Below are 20812 nucleotides of genomic sequence, written 5' to 3'. Positions count from 1 at the left end.
TTCGGAGTTGCTGTTCTAGATGACAGCACCGCGAGCACCGCTTTTAAGCACTATTCATCTCACCCGCCACATCTCAGGCTTTCACAGAACACTGCTCTCTCCCCAATGAGGGGAACTCACTCCTTCACAGCTGCGGGGCAGAGCCTGTTACGAGCTGTAGATTCACTGCAAATATAACAATAAAGGATACAAATGTGAATTCCTCTGAAAACACACTCATGGCTCTGAAACCGCCTGGCCTTAGCAAACTCAGTGAAGAACAACCTATCAATCTTTCTCCAAACGTGCAGCAACAGCTCACTTCATGCGGCTGGCCAAGGGATTGCCACATCGACGGGTCAGAGGATGCTGGAGTGGAGTCTTTGCCCATTTCAGGGGATTGAGCGTTGAAGCCCATGACTACCTTCTCTCTAACTGCCACAGCAGGTGGATATGGAAGTGGTGTTTTCCAAGAGTCCGATCGAAGTTTGTAAACACAAAGAGTCTATTCTTGGCATCGTGTCTCTGCTAATGTGAGGAGACTGATCCATGTGTAGAGCAAACATCTAAAACAGGAATACACGGGGGACTTCAACGTGCCTCCCCGGATTGCAGAATGTTCTAGAAATGTGGAGGTCCAGCTCTCGCCCAAGGATCTGCCTGCAAAGGTGCTGAGACAGAGTGCTGTCTTTGCAGGACGGCTGTGCCCGCAGTTTCTCGCTCCTAACAGAGCCAGATCTTCCGGTGCTGTGGCAGCAGGCTGTCTTGGTGACACAGGAGCCGGCAGGGCCAGCAGAGCCCAGCCAAAGCGGAATGTGGCAGAGGTGATGAACATTTCCAGGGGGTGGGGGAGGGGAGGGAGTTGCAGCAGTGGCCGCAGTGCTCTTCAGTACACACTAGCTGAATGCTCCATAAGGTCGCACTGATGGCAGTTCGGAGATGGCCATCTGTCGTCAACTCTGGGCCAGACAAAAAAATAATGTAATGGCAGATCGCAAACAACAGGGCTGTTGGAGAAGGGAATGAGTCCTAGAACGGGGAGGTGGTGTTCCATCTCTTAATAGCGAAAACCAGCCATCGATATGAACATTAAGGAATTAATGGATGGAGAATTTTTAAAAACTGAGCTGGGGCGCTGTAGAAATGATTCAATGTAAATAACGTGGTTTTCGCTTAATGCAGATACCTCTGTTGCCCCTCCTTCGGTCCTATTACCCACTTGACTCTTGAAAATGTGACTGGTAGGACACATGGTGAAGCAGTGAGGGCCAAATCTAGAAAAAGGTGAGCCCAGGTTGTGCCCCCAAGCATGCACACACGGATTAGGGATTTATTGGTACAAAACGGGTAATTGAAAACTCATTTACTCATGTAGTCCCAATGAGTTCATTGTGATAATCATGTTTATCTTTCGGTATGCTTGCTTAATTTCTAAGTGCAGTTTTATTAAAAAGCAAAATAAAGCTACCTCATCTTCAGATGCATATGAATGCTATAAAATTTTAAACTCCCTTCTTTGCTCAAGAAAAAGGGCAGCTTTGATAGGTTTTTTACTACTGCTTACATGTTAGGAAGAGAGAAGGTGCAGGGAGGGAGGAAGGAGGGTGAGAGAGAGACTAACAGTCAAACTGAGGTGAGCCGTGCCCTATTTCTTTGTCCTATATGATTAAGTTTCTGCCTTCAGTGGTAAGGCCAATCAATCCCGATTGAATTATCCAATATTAACAGCTGAAAGTGATCACAAGTAATGGTGAAAACATAGATCCAATCAATAAATCAATGCAAACGATTCGGTTCCCGGAGATCCAATCAAATAAAAGAGATAGATCGATTTAACCACTGAGCAAATTAAGTGGAAGCTGCCGTAGCACCAGTTTACTTCAAAAGCCCCGAAGGCCCACAAAGCAGAGAAATGAGGTGGAGTAGAAGCGGACCAGTTCCAGAGCCACATGTTCCCTTGATACAATTTATACTCCTGCAGCCCTCTGAGTCTGTACGATGCGTTTAAGGGCTGCGAATTCAGCCCCAAGAACAGGAGATACACAGAGGTCCAGTGGATCGGTGGCTGTGGAGAACCAAGGTATGGGGCACAGACCACCTAGGAAGAGGCAGGAAGCACACCCCACCACATGACTGTCAATATGGAACCCGGCTATGGCAGGCCCAGACGTGGTGATGGGCAAATCGTTCCAATCTGAGGGTCCCAAAGGGAGACCACATGGTAAGGGACAAGGCAGGACAGGGTTTGGAGTCTTACAGCTGGAGTGGGGATAATGAAAGGAATTTCAAGCTCTGTTAGAAATAAAAACAAAACAATTGAAAAATATAGAAAAGTTGTGAGAAGAAGATGAGTTATGAGGGGCAAATAGTTTTAGAGGCACTTCTTATAGATGTGCTGTGAGCAGTAAGACACACTTTTCCACTCCTCTTGTTTGCAAAAGAGAATTTCGGCCTGACTCCGAGAAAAATATGAAAACAAGCTAACACTAAAACAAACCTTTCCCCACACTACATCCCGATCCTACCTTGTCTTATGTGGAGGGGCAAGATAAAACTTTGTTTTGGCCACTCATCTTTAATTTCGGAGGTGGGGGGGCGGGGGAGAAGGGTTAGCTTGTTTTGAAATACATTTCTGAAAGCAAATTTAAATGTTTAGTTTTACAGTTATGTGCTAAAAAGAAAAACCAGAACTAAAAGGAAGCTCGAGACTCTTTAATCCTTTGAAAAAGATGAATGTTTAAAAATAAGAATTTTTACCTGGAAACCAATTAACATGAAACTATGTCAAGGTATGATTAATTGGGAAATTGTTCCAGTGAACTAGAACAGAGAACTAAGGAAACATCTGACATGTCCGGGATAGAGATTTTATTTCCAAGTAATGATGGATCTTGACTTTGTTTACTGAGGTCAGCATTAGGGAGAGGGAGGGGGTCCGGGAAGCAGAGCTCACCCAGTGCTTCCCTGTTCCACACTCTGCACTGACGGCTCAACATCGCCTACTCCACTGCACTCTCACCAGGACCCTGGGGGTTGGGCAGGATGCTTTGTTGTCTCCTACATGCCCATTTTACAGATGATAAAACGAAAGCTCAGAGTCCATCGCTTGTGAGCGGCAGTGACCAAAATCAAACTCTGGTGATTGTTCTCTGTACTTCATGCCCTTTCCCTTGTACTAAGCTGCCTACGTAGAAATCAAAGCAAAATAAAACAAATTTTAAAAAACCCCATAAAAACTATTTTGAAAATAACCATTAACTATTTGAGATTTTATGGATGGCTAACTCTCTCACATCCACAGATACCGGAAGCATATCCATCCTTCAAAACCAGCTTGAATGCTTCCCACATGATGACTTTCTCGATTGCCCCACCTGGAGAATAAACAGTTTCTCTTGGAATACTTAGAACAACTTATCACATATTACCTCATGTGATAGTTAATCATATGTAAATCTTTCCTAGTAGACTGTAAATATTATTTATTTCTAATTATTTTTGATATGTCATAGAGAGCTTGGGGCCATGGTAAATTGAAAATGATAAAATTATATTTTTATAAATATTTTAAATTAATAAATATATTTTCTTACCTCAGAACGGTATAGGGATGATAGCAGTCTATAGTATGGTATCTATGGTTTGGCCATTAACAAGGACTCTTTTTTTTTAAAGGCTCACTTTTTTTTTTTTTTTAATACATTCAACCTCTTATTTTTATTTTTGGCCTCACCATGCGGCTTGCAGGATCTTAGTTCCCTGACCAGGGATCAAACCCGTGCCCCCTGTAGTGGAAGTGTGGAGTCTTAACCACTGGACACCGAGGGGATTCCCAACAAGGATTCTTCAATGCCTCAGCATGTATTACTTAATACTTTGAGACACAAACTTACTTATATAACAATTATTAAAAGGCTAGTTTAGGTAAGGAGCTAAGTTAGTGAATGACCCAGTCAGCCACACAGCAGCCACATTTCAGTGCTGTACTGTTGTCCTATATGTCCCATTCCATATGCAGTAATTCATTTTTTCTTTCAGAAATGTGACCATAAAACTTGAGCAACAGTGACGCTGTGGTGTGAAAAATACGCATCAAAATCAGGCTGATTTGGTGGGAAAGTGATTTGAGAAGAAAATCAAACAGCTGTAGAGACAATTACATATTTAAACTTCAGCGATAGCTAGAAGTCTTGGCGTATCCCTCAGAATGTCAAATCACTACTTTATTTTGTATGTGGAAAATACTGCATCCATGAACTAATGAAGGGAAGGCCAAGTATCAAAATAATCTCTGACTCAAAAAGAACTTAATACCAGCATCTCAGAGCCTCAAGTTCATCTAGACCAATTCCCCCTCTTCCCACCGCGGGAATTCCCTCCATGTCCCTTAAATTCACAACATGATGCCTCAGAGAAGTCTCTATGGGGACACATTGGAAGAGGATGATTTGATCACTGCCACTGAATTGTAGTTTTTCTAGAGGCACCAATTAAACAGTAATTACTGTATTGAAAGAAAGTGGCCTATTCAACAGAAGTTTTACAAACACACCACTTGCCCACACCTGTATAAACCACTTCGGATACAAATATGCATTGTAGGATATTATTCTTGGACCATACTATCCTTCTCTCAAAGCAGCTTCCTTAAGTTCTGCAGAAAAAGTTTTGAGGTCTATTAGGAAAACATGTGAAACATTCAACATATTCATTTGCTTTTAAAATAACAAAATGTTCACTTAGTTCAAATAATGCACTCTTATTCCAAAGCACATCTTCCCTACCAGCATGCTAGGTGGCCTTTGAAGTATATTAAAATTCCTTGCAACAACGGGGGAAAACTCTACCAGAAGAAATAGATGATGTCCTGCCAGGAATTACACATGACACATCCCTGGACTGGCATTTAGAACTTCTGGTCAGAAAGGTCTAGAGGTCATGCAAAGACAATAGCTTTCACACCGGCAAGTCCTAGATGGAGTGTCCCAAAGAAACAGAGGTTTCATCTTGCTTAATTCTAAAAGCAGCTGTGGTCTGTGATGTCAAAGGAGAATGCCTAAGTCCTTGATTCCTGAAGATGGACCGTGTATTATGAGGAATTATTTGAATTCTGACTAGTACTGTAAGTGATGTTAAAGAAAATAACACATCTCCGTGTGTGTGTGTGTGTGTGTGTGTGTAATTTTATATCCAACAAAGCACTTCTATCCTCAAAAAGATGTTTTTGTGTTTTTAACTGGGTATAAACAGTGAAAGAAATGTAAATTACTTATTATGGTCATGAAATTGTTTATGCACCATTAAAAGATACACCACAGTGATGTTCCTGGGCAATTCTGATGAATGCTCACCCTAAACCTACCCTATTAGTCTCACTCTGATGTAAGAGCCAAATAAACTATATGCTTTCAAAGCTCCAATCTCCAGTTCTTGGGCATTTGGTTTATAAAATGCCTCTTGTGAAAAGTCCTTCTTTCTGAACTACTAGTTAGTGGCATAAAAATGTAGATGAGTTTAGGTGGTATGACATGGATCAATTTCAAAATCTGCATTAATTTTCATACCGAGGCATGAACTACAGTGGGCTGGTAAAGGGGCTTCATTTTTCTACTCTGTTATTATTTTAGTTACAGATCTTATTTTCTATTGTCACCTTAATTTCACTTGATTTCCCCCCTTAATCTAGAAATGCACAAAACTGTATTTTTTGTATACCTACCCCGACCACTTTCTATGCAGGAAATAAGTCATCAATATATAAAAGTCATATTAATTCCATCCTCTAAGCACGGGTATAAAGTGATGTGAGTAATGAAGACAAACGCACAGGACTGTGAACCTCTAAGTTCAAATCATAAAAATCAAAAAGGTCTCAAAACTAGAAGTAAAGTTAACTCTGATCCATTTTTCTTAATGCATTGAAACTAAAAGCCACTGTTATTACTAGGGATTTAAGAAAACAGACCTACATAGATATTTCAATGACTGTGGATATTAGCTGTAATGATTATCACATATTAACTATAAATACTGTTCTTATCAAAGGAATGATGTACATTTTAAGCCTGAGTATTCACATCAAGGCCAAATATGTATGATCCTGAGTTGTGGGATTGGAAAAATAAGGCTACAGCTTCGGATTATGAAAGGAGTCTTATTTGGGCCCAGATCACAATTTGAATGAATGAGTCAGAAATGTTTTGAGAGATGTTTGATCTCATAAGGTCTTAAAGACTCAGAAACAGTTTTGTGTTCGGTACTATGTCTTCTATACCAGCAGTTCATAGTGTGGCTGGGGGACCTCTGGGGATCTCCTAGATCCTCTCAGGGAGTCTGTTAGGTCAAGACTAGTTTCACAATAACATTAAGACAATGTTTGCCCTTTGTACTCTCATTACCTCATGAGTGTACAGTGGCATCTTCTAGGGGCTACTTGACATTGGAAGATACAACTTCTCCAACAGCTATAGTAGAATTGTTTATTTGTGTATTTTTGCGTTTAAAACATTTCTCAATGTTGATTTCTAATATGGAAGATACCAACAGATAGTAACCCACATAGATCAAAGCCCTTTGTGGTCTTCAATAATTTGTTTCAAGGCATCCTGAGATCAAAGAGGTGGAGAACCCCTGGTCTATCCAGTAATGGAAAGAGAGAATACTGTACATTCCATGAAACCCGAAAATATGCCATAAAAGAAACCTGGAGTCCTGAAGGATGTGCTTAATTGCTTAGTTTTGTCTGCTTGCCAATGGGCCACAGGCCACCACTGCTGGAGTGTGGGGTTCTTTTAATGAAAGACATTCAAGTGACCAGCAGGTCAGTAGCATTAGAACCTACTAATATAGTACAAAAGTGGATTTGTTGCAAACTTTTTTCCAGGAACGTTGTTAGATAAGAAGCCAGTCTCCACAGAATCTCTACAACTCTGATTTTAAGCTACTATGAATTCTGCTTCACAGTTTACATACTAATTAACAGCATCATTTAGGTGTACTAGCCATATCCTTTACAATCTCACAAACTCAAAGGACTTATCCTTCCATACCTATTGCAATAAGAATACTATATTTTCCAATAGAAATTTAGGTTACTTTCATGAAGTATACTTTTAAATAATAGTCTAACTTGGTCTATCTTCTATATTCAATTCACAAACAGATGTGACAGAGTAGAATTCTTCTTTGAAGTGATGAAAAGTAATAGAGCAACTTTAACATTGGTGCATTGACACATTATAACACTTAAATAGCATCACCCATTCTTTCATATATATTTTATCTGACGTCCTTATTTGCTATTTGTTCACTGGTAGGATGAAAGCTGAGATGATAAGCTGTAAATTCCTTATTTTGATACAAAATTCACATAAATATGGCTTCCTCAGAGCCCAAGGAGGTCCAAAGCTGCCCCAGGGTCCACAGAGTGGGATGGGAGATGAAGGAGTGGGTGGGGCTTTGGGTCCCTTAGTCCTGCCTCAACCACATCAATCACATCAGACCCTCTTCTGGTTGTTTAGGGAATTCAGTACCAAAGGAAAAAGAAAATCATCCCCACCCCATTTTAGTCTAAATAACTTTACTGATAATAATAATGCTCACAATAATGAAATAACTTTGAATTCTAATCCATTCTCCTCCAAGGGCACCAACAAGATTTAACAAAGGCATGTTACTCTTATATCATTCCATCTGAAAAATGAAGATATTTATTAGACCCATTTTTCAGATGAAGTAAGAGGGGGAAAAATAGACTTATTTTCTTTTTACAATAAGGGACATTTCTGGGTTAGGATCCGGGTCTCTGACTGACACCAGTCTATTGCTAAGAATAATCAAACTGACCAAACATTTCTATTATATTTTAGAGTTTATACCCTACATTCAGACCTGTTATTTCATTTTTACCTAATGACAGCCCTGTGAGTGTTACACCTGTCTATTATTTCTTCACACCCGAGGTTCTGAAGCATTTTGGACCAGTGCAAGGTCACACATCTAGCAAGTGGGACATTCAAGGCTAAAAAGTCTTTGGGTGCCAAATTTGCAACTATAAGGCTGTCACTAAGTAATAATTATTCTGTTACGTAGAAGAAACACAGTGGATAAGAGTATAGCTTCTTTCTTCTCTTCCCTTCTCCCTTCCAATTTTAAGCCCCTCAGGACAACAATAACCTGGACATCCATCCAGCTTGTAGCCCAGTGGGAACAGAACATGAATAAAACAGAGTTTGGGAGAATGGGCCCTGACAAGTGAGGTGAATGATCCTACAGTCCAGTAAACCTGACCCCTAAGTCTATCACACTGGGTCAGAAGATCCAATTATAGGCCTGTTCTAGTTCTTTTTATGATTGACAGCAGCCAGGGGCAAAATGACTTTGGTGTCTGTTAATCCGGCCTCTAATTTTCCCTTTGCCCCAGTACACACAAAGCATCATGGTGGCCCAGGGTGAGTGATACCGTGAATCCAGATTTAAAACGCCCTTGTTTCCTATAAGAAGAGCAACTGAGTTCAATGCCAGCCCTCCTCATGGGGATATTACCTGCAGCTCTGTTTGGAAGAAAAACTTCTGTGGACATTGTGTGCAGTCATAGATCTTGTCTTCTTGTCCATGGGCAGAGAATATATGCTGCTGCAACTTGTTTGCTTGAACAAACACTGCAATGATAAAAGAAGAGTGAACTTGGGGTTATTTTCATTCCGAAATGCCCTCCGTCCATGACTCCCTGTGAGCAGCTGCAGACGGGGCAGAATGAATGGCATACCTTCTGGGGGTGACCACTGCCAGGGGCCTGGGGAGAGTGAGTCACACGTGCTCATGGTTGGGTCTCTGGCTTTTGTTAAGATGCACTCTACCGGGCACCTAACTGAACCCAAACAGCTCCAAAGTAAAGGTTTATCGAGGCCCTGCCCCCCATAAATCTTTTAAAATGAAAATTGTCAAATGCACAGCACTGTCTGAACAGAAATGATTCTTATTTCTCAGCAACCCATAGGTTAAGAAATCATAGATGCCAAAACCCTGTTTACTGTATTTGCCTAAAGTCATAGCTACCAAACAGTTCTCTATTTAAATGTGTTAATGCTAAAAATTATATCCCACAGCTACTCTGGGGCACTGTCTATAAATGTGTAACAGAACGGCAGGTAAATTCTCTTTGGATACTTTAAGATCAACTCAGCCTATACACTGAATGCAAGGGTTTCAATAATATAAACATGTTCAATTTTAATGACTACAAAACAAGGCCCTAAGACTGTGTAACAGTTTACCTAGGAGACATACTATTAATAATTAAATTGTATATGCCAGAGGCAGTGTTTGGGTTGGCAGAACTGACTTCTGATGGATGCCTAGTGCACTGTGACCTAAAAAAGTTTGCATCTACAATATTAATCTGTATAGGCAGGGAAAGGATTTATTAAAGATGCTGGTGTTTGACTTTGACTCTAATCATTAAAATTATTCTAATTGCCAGCCAGCCTAAAATATTAGAATATTGTTCTTGTGAGTCATACATTTTAATCATATTTCTCATTACCTTAAAAAACTGCTCAGATGTCTTCTCCCCCCCAACACGCTTTATATTGGAAGGTTGTTTTTTTTTAAATTGCTTTTTCTAAAATTACTTCAAGATACACTAAAACAATTCAGGTCTGTCAGCACAGGAAAGGCAGACCGTTCATGATTAATGCATTTTTGTCTCTTACCTACATCAACCAAAAGAAATGGGGTTTTTATACTGATCTGCAACAAATCTCTATCTAACTTTGCACATTTTACGAGGCTCCTGGCCACAACATGAAAGGGCTGTTTTATTAGGGGTCTTAATCATGAGGAGATCTATGACCCAGTCCTCCTTATGAAGACTAACTAGGAGCTTTTATAAAGAACCCAGACTCCTGACTCATTGTATTAAGACAAATACTACATTATGGTGAAAACATAAATATTTTAAATACAAATTTGGAGGAATCAAAAAATAGTTCCAAAATAAGGAGTGGCTGATGGAATTACTGAATGAAGAAGCCTCACAGGCAAATGGTAAAGGCAGAACCACCAGCATAGTCTGGTACTACTTGTGCTAACTGTGTAGGAACATGGCCTCTCTCTTTTTATTTTATTACAGGACAGAAATCTACAGGCTGAATGCAGTGAAGGTTAATACCAATGCTTTGGAATTTTACACCGCAAACCAGGAAGTCACTTTTGAGAGGAGATGTTTTTGTTTTGTTTTGCCTTTTCTGACAAATAAGAAGGAAACATAGCCTTGAGGGGTTTGACCAATGAGCCCAAGACACAGGCAAAATTATCACAAAGGATTTTCCAAAATAACTTTGTCATTGTTGCGGGAGCAGCAGAAACGTGTGTGATCATATTTCAACCCCTATGGGCTTCAAATTATAGTTTCTGATTTGCAATTTTTCTTTTTTTTTTTTTTTGCTGCTGCTGCCGAAAACTATAATGCTACAACATCTCATAAAAGTTTCTTCTTAAAAGTGTAAACTTATATCAACTTCTATTTTAAAAATCCAGTGACACAGGAAATAAAGGCCTCATCTAATGTGTTCATTTAATCTGTTTTCTAGTTCAAAGAATTGGGGGAGGGTTTTAATAACGCCTTTATATTTCATAGAGGGAATGTTATAAAATTCTCCACGTTTAAATAACAGACGTGTTGACAACACAGCTGTACTTCTTTTAGTCCCATGTCTTATGATGAAAAAGCCACCTTTGCCTTGCTAACCTTTTAACACCGAGAGGAGAAAAGTGAATGAAACATGGATGTCATTTTACAAATGGAAAAGTGCAAACTTCTGAGAGAACCTGAAATGCCATTTGTTCATCCTGACAGCTCACCTTCCTGACCGTTTGAGCCTCTAAAGTAGGTGGCAATCGATAATTCTAATCAGCAGAAATCAAACGTCTTCTTCCCAAATTGAACTGAAGTCAGATCTGTAAAACGCCATAGCAGTGGGAAGTATGCCCTGGTAGGAAAGACAGGATGTGGCTGAGAAACTCTCCAGAGTTTTCCAGAAATAATCTTCCTACCTGTAAAGCAGACAGGACACTTGAAGGTACCGCCCATCCCTTCGAAGCTGTGCTCGATCAGGTGGCACTGGAGTTTGGCAGGGGAGTCGAAGGTCTGGCTGCAGAGTTTGCACTCATGGTTCAGTCCTTCATCTGTTAAGGAAAGTGCGTGAGCAGAAAAGTTGACACCCATCACATCTTTGACAGACTAGTGAGTTAACTATAACTGCATACATTAAACTCTTTCCAGCCCCCAATATAAATGTGTAGTAGTATATATGGTTACTTCACATTATTTATGAATTTATATCAATTGGAAACATTTCTGGAATTTAAAATCGAACGATAACCACAAGGCAGGTTTTATCTTGAGGTAAAAATGCATTTTATTAAGCTTTTAAAAGTAAAATGGGTGTCAATAACGAGGCATCTCCTTTTCTCTAACTAGCAAGATTTTATGGGCTGTGTATTTCCAAAGTCCTGAAATAAAGGAACCATAGAAAAGTGAACAGCTTCTCCCCGGGCCTCTCCTCTGGTTTATCTAGAAGGTTCTAGAGGTTTCTATTACTAACCATAAGGTTTTTAGTGGTTTTCCCATTGAAGACTTCCTTTTTCTACTTCCAAGATTTTCTGGCAATTCTGAATATTATTAATGCTCATAGTGTTTTATAAATGCTCTTTTTTCTTGCTTGAAACTCCCAGTCCCCCATATCTTCTCAGTTCATTGCTCCCTTTATTTTGTAAGACAGTTTCGGTTTTACCCTCAGATCTAGACTCTGCCTGTATTTCTCCAAAGGCACTTTCATGAGCTCCAGGCTCACTTTTGACTAGTCCTGGAGTTTTCTTTGATATCTCAGGAACAGGTAGAAAAATATTTTGATGTAATAACAATTGCTATATAAAATGAAAAGTTTGTGTTATAGACAGAAAACATTATTTTTTATGTTGTTTTCCTCATTAAAATGTTTATGAAATTATACATTTAAGGATTATTCTAACTTGTTTCAATTTGCAGTCATAAGAAATGAAAACCCATAGCACTAGAACGAACAACCTAACACTTCTTTGGTGCTTACTGTGTTCCAGATACCGTTGTTCTAAGTGCTTGCAGACATGAATTCATCGAATTTAACAACAACTACTATTATTCCCATTTTACAGATGAGGAAAGTGACACCCAGAGAGTTGAGCTGATTTTGCTCTGAGTCATAGGAGCAATACTTGGTGGAACCAGAATTTAAACCTAGGCAGCCTGGCCTCAGGGTCCATGATCTTAGCAGACATACTATGGCATACACCGGCTATTCCCAAGACTCTCATTAGGAAAAGTAAGGGCTAGGAGGCTTCAGTTTAACCTGAAATGTTATCAAGTTATACTTTTATCTTCTCTTGTTTGCAAAGATTAGAAATGCTACTAAGGACCATCTGTGTCAGATAGTCTAGGTCTAGGGAATGAAAGACATATTTACACTGTAGGGGTAACGAGTCTACACTCCAAAGTTACTTCCTTTTACTCAACACCACAGGCATGCAGAAGTCCTTCACCAGTTGATATTACTGGCAACACAAAGGCCCAATTACAAAGTGAATTATTATTAGCTAACTAGTGTAAAATCACTCTATTTGTATTCCTAATCTTTCTTCTCACGCAAGTATGAGTCTTTAGAAGCAGAGGATTGGAATTTGTAAAAAGAGAAGCAAAGCACTAATTAAGCCACCCAGTACTGTCTACATTTCACAGGAGATAAAAACCTACTCTGTATTTGGGTGGCACAGTAAATTCCTTGATGATAATTATGTAAGAAGGAGTTTAATTGTGCAAACTGACATGACTAGGGGTTATACAAAAAGCTTTAGGGATTATATAAGATCAAAGGTTTTTCATCTGTTCCTTTCTCTCTTTTTTTTAATCCTAAAGGCACCAAAATTTTTCAAAATTTTGGATATTGAATAATATAAGAAACACTATTTATTGTAGGGAATTGGGTCAGTAAGTTAATTGTCAGAAATACTTGCCAAATTTAAATGTTTTCTATTTCCTCAGTGCTGTATACCTTTATTGTGATAGTAAGAAGGTTCCTAAGAGTTCTAATTTCATCTTTAAATTATGTGCTTTGCACAAGAACCAAGATGTGGTCTATGGGTGTGAGAAGTTATACACATATGTTCCAGAATTCTTAAACTTGCAACGTTTGTCAAGGAACGTATATAGGCCTGGTGGGTTTTCTTGGGGATGATGATTGACTGTTACATGAACGTAACGTAAATTATGCACGTTAATGTGATCTTCAATGTGATGTCATCTTTCTTGACTATGAGTATTTTGTTTGGAAAAATAATAGAAGGGAAAATAAATAAGATATATTTATATGAGTATAAGGAAAATGTCCTCATAGATTTTTATTTATTTCCTATCCAAAGAACAGAGAAGTTCCATCACAAAATGTTAAGTAATCAAAATTTAGTCCAGTGAATTCACAAAAAGGTGACACATGCTCATAAAGTATTTATGCATTATTAGTGCAGACTTCTTTCCCATGAATTACATGCTTTGTGAGGGCACTGATAGCAGTGATAATAACAATAGCACCCAGCATTTTCAGAACTCTTTATAGTTTAAAAGCACATTGTAATGTTGAAAAAAACGTTGGACGTTCTATCTGCCTTTTATTTCTAAGTTACATAGAGGTTTTTTCCAACAAATAACTTGTCCTAGTTATTTGAGTAAGACAGAAAATATATCTGAATTATTACACAGCAAATGATAGATAAGCAAAAGCCAGGATGCTCCAACCTAGACAGTGGACATACCCACCCATTTCTCTCACTGTTGTTAACTTCTCTGCTCATTTTCCCATGTTCACACTTACTTATCACCACAGGGTCAAATGATAATGAATGAGAGAGAGAGGGGGACCCAAAACATGGTTACAGCTGGTTAATAGAATTTATTTTGTACTTTTAAAAATTGAAGTGGGGGGGATAGAGAATAATGGCAAACTAATGAAACTTATTTATAATAAGAATTTCAAAAGTTTATACTTAGTCTCTGTTTAACTCAGCTATCATTCATTCTATACTTGCATTGTGTGGCAAAGGGCAGTGTCTTAATTTTCAAAGAATTTCGAAAACACCCTTAGTCCTGGGGGGCCAAGCTCAGTTAAGCTCTGTTTCCTTTAAAAACTGAGCTTCCCTCCTTCTCTCTTCCTATCTGCTAGGTCCTCAAGAACAGTACAGAGTAACCATGGTTTCCATTAAACGTCCATGTTCGTGAGGCGCACTGTCAACACCTCCAGCTTCAGGTCAATTTAAGCCTCAGACTCAAGGACTTTACCCAGGAAGCCACAACTCTCACCTTGTTTCCTAAAGGTGCCAAAAGTTTAAAAAATTCCATCAAAGTAACCATTTCTGCTCTCTGGAAAGGTAGCAACTGACAGTAATTGGATAATAATACAGTCTGACTCATTTATTAAAAAGAGATTCTGAGTCAACTGATTTAACAACCATTACAATATTCCATTAAGAATGTAATAGGCTAGTGCAGCCCTATTTTTTATTAAGAGTTATAGGTGGCATCTATGGAAGAAACGTCTAGATTTTTCTTCCTCTTTTTTGCTTATCTATCTTCTTCAGATTTTCTACAATAAGCATAATTTACCTTTATAGGTTATTTTGAAAATTAAAGAATAAAAAAGCACTGTCTTTTCTATACCCTACTAATAAAGATCGATTACAACACTGAAATTTTGAATGCCAAAAGTTAGACAGGAAATGAGCAATATTATGAAGTACAGAAAAACTCCAATTCTGAACGTTAGACTGAAAAGTATTCTAGCCAAATACATGTGAAAGCAGAAACTAGCACATGGAAAGAGAGAGAGAAACATCACAGTGTGTATTAACCCACTGAATGAGAAGAGTATGGAGCTTTCAATATAAACCCATACCTTTCCAGAACAAACAGAAAACCCCTCTCTCGTATCCTGGTGCAGGGGACCATGCGTGCCGCCAGCACTGTGGGTCCAATGTCAGGAAAGGCAAGAGTGAAGCTCTTACCACTGAGAATGTGTTGGCAGCCAGCAACTTCCTGTCCTGGTCAACCACTTTAAAGCATGACCAAAGATGGTTTGGGTATAAATGAGAACACTTTAAAGCATGACTAAAGATGGTTTGGGTATAAGTGAGAAATAATGTCATATGTATATAAATTTCAGCTAAAATAATTATTCCCATTTGTTAATCTTCGTTTAAGTGTGAACATAAATGTAAATAGGAATCAAGTCTACATAGAAGAGACTGATGCTAATGTAAATATTTACTCTAATATTAAATGTTGCAAAGGAAAGAATCTGAATGCATAATTGCAATACAACCTCATTGCCTTAGAAGGGAATGTGATAATCATTTACTATAATATGTGCTACAAGAACAAAATCTGTTTGTCTAAGGCCAGTTCAAAGGGGAATGATCATTTCTCTCTCTCCAATTTATAAAACCTGGATGAACACAACTATTAATCAGTCAGTTTTGTAACAGAAAAAATAATAGTTACCCTTCGGGTGCTCAAGTGCAACCCACGTTATAAGCTCCAACACGGCAACTGTTAGCTGAACACAAGACGCTGACATTTCAATATAAGCTTTAAACAAGAGAAACCCTTTAAGCAGCCTCTAGACTGTGTGTCTCATGTTTATACTCCTTTTCCTTCAGTAAAAACAAAAATCTAGAGCAGCTACAAGCAAGTGTTCAGTGGTTGACTTACATGTAGCTGTTATCCAAGGAATCACTGGGGGACTCCTAAATCATCTGATCAACACTGCAGCCACTACTAAGGACCAATTTGTAACGGTTTATAAGTAGAACTCCTTCTCTTACTTACCCTCGAGACTGGACAGAAGGGTCCTCCAGCCTCTTCCACTGCATAAATCTATAGGCTAAAGTCAAAGCTAGAAACCCCTCCTGGTGCATCATCACGTGGCAGGGGCCATACTTAAAAGCTCTGAACTGAGTGAGAGTAAACTCTGCCCTCAGAATCCAAACAGAGGAATCAAATGCCCTGCAGTTGCAATTTTTCCAGTTTGAATGTGTGTACCACTGTATCCTTATATATATTTTTAAATCCAAGAAAACTATGCCCTAAACCAATTCCCAACCCCCAACCCTTTACTTTGCTTCTCCTCTTCCCTGAGTTAATTTCCAAGCACACATTTATAAGCTAGGGGTCTGAGGAGTAACAAAGAAAAGCCGTACATGACAAAACTCACCCCTTGGCTACGCTGGCTCACCCTAGAAACCAGGAGTAGAAAAATAGGCAGACTGTACTGCAATTTACCATGCACACAGCCATCACATCTTTCTAGGCTCACTGTGCTCAGGCCACTGTAATTTGTTGTGTTATATACAGCACATATTTCACAACTGTAACACAAACACACTGAAGTGCTAATTTGGCAATGGGGAATATTACTCAGCCCTCAAAGGCGGCCACTAGATTAGCCATTAAGCCCCCAAAGTAAGGGAGCATTTGAAAATACTGAATATTGTATGAACCTTGTCCTCACACTAGTTAAAAAGTTTTGCCCTGGGCTTCCCTGGTGGCGCAGTGGTTGGGGGTCCGCCTGCTGATGCAGGGGACACGGGTTCGTGCCCCACTGCGGGAAGATCCCACGTGCTGCGGAGCGGCTGGGCCCGTGAGCCATGGCCGCTGAGCCTGCGCGTCCGGAGCCTGTGCTCCGCAACGGGAGAGGCCACACAGTGAGAGGCCCGTGTACCGCAAAAAAAAAAAAAAAGTTCTGCCCTATCCTTCTGAACAATTCAACATGAAAATGAATGTTGCCTGAAGACTGTCACAGCACTTTCTTGGATTTTTCTCAATGGCAATATGAGAATGTCTGGCACTGTCAGTATTTCTATGCCACATAAGAGAGAAGTACGAGATATAAGCATAAGACTCCCAATAAGACAGGAAGGGCACTGGGAATCCCAAGAGTAAATGAGGATTGGGTACCTCAGCTTTGTCTATCCGTACACAAAATGTCTAACCTTTAGGTATGTCAAGAAAAGCAAAATGATACACATCCCCTATGCTTCAGCCAGAATCTTATTTCAAGGAGACCTACAAGGTGCAGGTCTGCACTGAACTCAGTTACTACCTGCTTTTGGCCAGCGGTCTAAAGACAATGATGTTTTTGCACTTTATAAGCAGAACCACTGATCCTGACACTGTTATTTCCTGTCTTGAACTTCTCATTATCAGCAGGGCTGGAGCAGGAAATGATTCAACTGGGGTAGGCTGCATTGTACCCAGCAGATTTTAAAGAGCCCAGGGGCTGCCTAGAGCCCCATAAACATCAGCAGCTTGGAAACTAGCAGGCGGTCCAGGTGGGTTGGGATGGGAGAGGCAGGCAGTGGGATTTTAGATGCTCTGAGATGCAATATTGTCCAATTCCTTGGCTATTATTATCAGTTGTGTTAGCAGTTGGGTAGCAGTTATTAGAATATTCTCACATAGGAGAAAACATTGGAAAGCTGTTCAAACAATAAACAATAAAACGAACAACCCACTGAAAAGGTGGCTTTCCTCTACCTGTAGGGACTCCGCAGCGATATTTTGGCTCAAGTTCGGAATCAGGGCTAAGGATGCAGACTAAACCTGACCAGTATGTAGGCACCTCCAGGTCTGCATCCTTCTCTTCGCTTTTCTCATCTAAACATGGACCCACAGCTGAAGTCTCAGAGTGTGTATTATACAGTGCTGGCAAGTAGCTTTAAAGGCAAACATCTGGGGTTCAAATGTTTTTATTAAAACAAACAAATAGGGCTTCCCTGGCGGCGCAGTGGTTGAGAGTCCGCCTGCCGATGCAGGGGACACGGTTCGTGCCCCGGTCCGGGAAGATCCCACATGCCGCCCAGCGGCTGGGCCCGTGAGCCATGGCCGCTGAGCCTGCGTGTCCGGAGCCTGTGCTCCGCAACGGGAGAGGCCACAGCGGTGAGAGGCCCGTGTACCGCAAAAAAAAAAAAACAAACAAACATCAGTTTTTAGTAAGGCACTGATAAAATCACTTTGAGCTCCTCTCACCCCATTCCCCAAGAAAAAACATTCTTAACCAAGAAAAGAATAAAGTAGTACATGTTTCTTAGTAAAAATGTTGTTAACTCTGAAGAAGCAAGAGTGGGGATGGGGTGGGAGTGAGGATGGAGACCAACTAAGCCTGAAATACAATCTCTAGTTCTGTTTAGAAGTTAGGGTTGCTTTAAAAAAATAGCTCCTTGTATAAATCTTTGATTTCACTATATGCAATTGTGTTCCACAGAAAGAGGTCCAGTTTATTTGAACAGTCCATTTCCTCCTTATCTATGTTCACTTGAATTAATGAAAGCAACCCTTTCTCTTTTACAAAGTTTTTGCCACCTGATCTTTAGTGCTGCTCTGCTCTCTGCCTTGACAGAAAGTTTGTGGGTGCACAAGACAGTATAAAAATATTCAGTTCCACTTCACATAATAATTAGACATACAATATGATTGGAAACAGCATGCTCCCAATTTCACAATTCAGTAATACATTTCAGCTCTTGCCTCACCTGTTAGAGAGAGGCAGGGGCCAGCCCCAGACATTGTCATACCAAGAGAGTGCCAAGAACTAAATTTGGGGTTGCTCAACAATTCATGCTACAAGGCCCATTCCAGGAGGGCAAGGACATTTGCCTGTGTTGTGTATTGATGTTTGCCAAGTACCTACAATAGTACATGGCTCCAAGTTGAGACTCAATAAATACTGAATCTATGGGAAATATATACTTAGCTGGTCCTACATCTAATTTCACCAGAACAAACTGCCAAGACTAACACCAAAACAATGTTTATTATTTATCAATTGAGTTTTAAAACTTTGTTCCATTCTGTTGTACACTAAAGCCCATGCATGTGACAAATGTGGACCAGCAAAATTTACCTTATGCTACTTGCCTTCATTATGTTTTGAAATAAGATTAAAATGTTCTGGCAAACGAAGTATTAACAAAATAACTATCTTATTTGCCAACTTATCTCTGGCAGGAAACTGATGAGTCAAACTTATCCATTATTTCAAGAGAAAAAATGTTATTATGCATTTTATTTCTGAGATACCAAAAAAAGAGAACCATATGAAAGAAGGGATAATTACCTTTTATTTGTCTCAAGTCACAGAGAGGACTCTATAGCATACATCCATGATGTGCAGTTCATGTTTTAAGCAATTTTTAATAGTTATGCATTCTTATATTACAAAGCTCTATTCTTTTTCACTAAATCAGATGTATGCATTTATTACCCTCTTTGCTTGAAATTTCTTTTATTTGATATTAAATACCTGTTAATGCCCTCACATCTGGGACTTTCGGCACTAGCAGAAGTACAGGTATATTTACCTTCAAGTACTGTACCAAAACATCACAGAAACTGGTAAAACTGAAAGAGTTCATGCAGTATAGACTAAACGTAACCTGCTTTAAAGTTCAATCTATTGGGAAAACATCCTGGAGAACTGAGATGGTGCAACCATCAATATGAATTCCACACAGCAGTAAGCCAGCAACTCCAGCCCTACCCTGGACACAGCTCTCATCAGGTGTGTTTCCGTGTTCCTGTGCTGAGTTGATGGCAAGGGTCAGGGCCTTTTCTTTCTTTCTTTTCTCAACACCGAAAATCAGTCTATTCTTGCTAAAGGCATAGGTTGCTATTGCTGATGATTTAAAAACAAAACAAACAGAACCCCCCCAAACCAAACAAGAGAAATGGAATGAGGTTTACCAGCTTCGGTAGGTACTACGGATTCCAACAACCATGGGGCTTTTAGTGCCTACAGGTTTAAGACAAGAAACGAGCCAGACATTTCCAAAGAAAATTATCTTTCTAAGAAACTTATATTTTTGATGACTTATGGCAAAGATGACATCTTTTCCCCTAAACCGTGGTGTTTAGAATCAGGATTCAACACCACAACATAGGTTAAATCTGCAATGGAGCATGAGGGTATAAAGGGGGCCAGAAGCTCTCAGATTTCCAAGGGACCTTATCCAGGCCCTTTCACTTTGTCTGTAGCGATACTAAGAAAGTCCTAAGCAGCAATGCAAAAATCACAATACTGCAAGTTATTTGCAAATGACTCACATTGTTATTGTTCTGTTGGTGTGACCTTAGAAACTTGGCCTTGAAGAATAAAAAAAAAAAAAGGTAATGGCGCAATAAATGCAGTAAGATTTCTAAAAACAGTTCATCAGAACTGTGCTGTGAAACTTGAATTCTTCTAATCAGGCCATGCCACCCCTTAGAGAAATTTTCCTGTGCATTATTAAAGTGATATACTGCAGTACCAGTTAGAGCTCCACAACCTTTAAATTGCCGGATTGTAATTAAGGCCACTAGTTTTATTTAGGAAGGTTCAAGGAGGCTCAATTTAAGTTGGCTTAACTAGTGTGAATTTAATGTCATGCTTCCAGGAGGCAGAGAGCTCTCTGGCCTGGCCGTTCTGTGGCACATACAGCTGCGGGGTCATGAATTCTAAATTAAGCCCGGCTTTAAAGAACCTACAGATATCGGAAGTAGCTGGGTGTGTGAAAGTACACATCCCCAGGTTTGCATATGTACATCATACATTCATTCACTACACTGGCAGCTGCCTGATTTGGGAATCTCAATATATCTGATTATTTATAGCGTGAATAGAAGGGGGTTAAATTTACTCTTAAAGGCATAATGGCCACTTTCATTGAAAGGTGAGGCCTAAGGCAATGTCCAATCTGCATTAATGATTTAAAA

At 39.7% G+C, this 20812-nt stretch overlaps 1 protein-coding gene across 4 annotated transcripts in view; it reads right to left on the bottom strand.

Moving 5' to 3' along the window:
* Positions 1-20812, bottom strand: part of ZNF521 (zinc finger protein 521) — a 327831-nt gene that overhangs the window by 63077 nt on the left and 243942 nt on the right. For all 4 annotated transcript variants that reach the window (XM_029231452.1, XM_029231459.1, XM_029231446.1 and 1 more), the window contains 2 exons: positions 11035-11166; positions 8524-8639 (listed from right to left, as the gene is read on the bottom strand). In XM_029231452.1, the coding sequence (XP_029087285.1) occupies positions 8524-8639; positions 11035-11166 (248 nt within the window). The remainder of the gene's footprint in view (positions 1-8523; positions 8640-11034; positions 11167-20812) is intronic.

Source organism: Monodon monoceros, unplaced genomic scaffold (assembly GCF_005190385.1).
Source record: "Monodon monoceros isolate NGI ecotype Baffin Bay Population unplaced genomic scaffold, NGI_Narwhal_1 Super_Scaffold_1, whole genome shotgun sequence".
In the NCBI taxonomy this organism is placed as follows: Eukaryota; Metazoa; Chordata; class Mammalia; order Artiodactyla; family Monodontidae; genus Monodon; species Monodon monoceros.
This window is presented reverse-complemented; position numbering and strand designations above follow the sequence as displayed.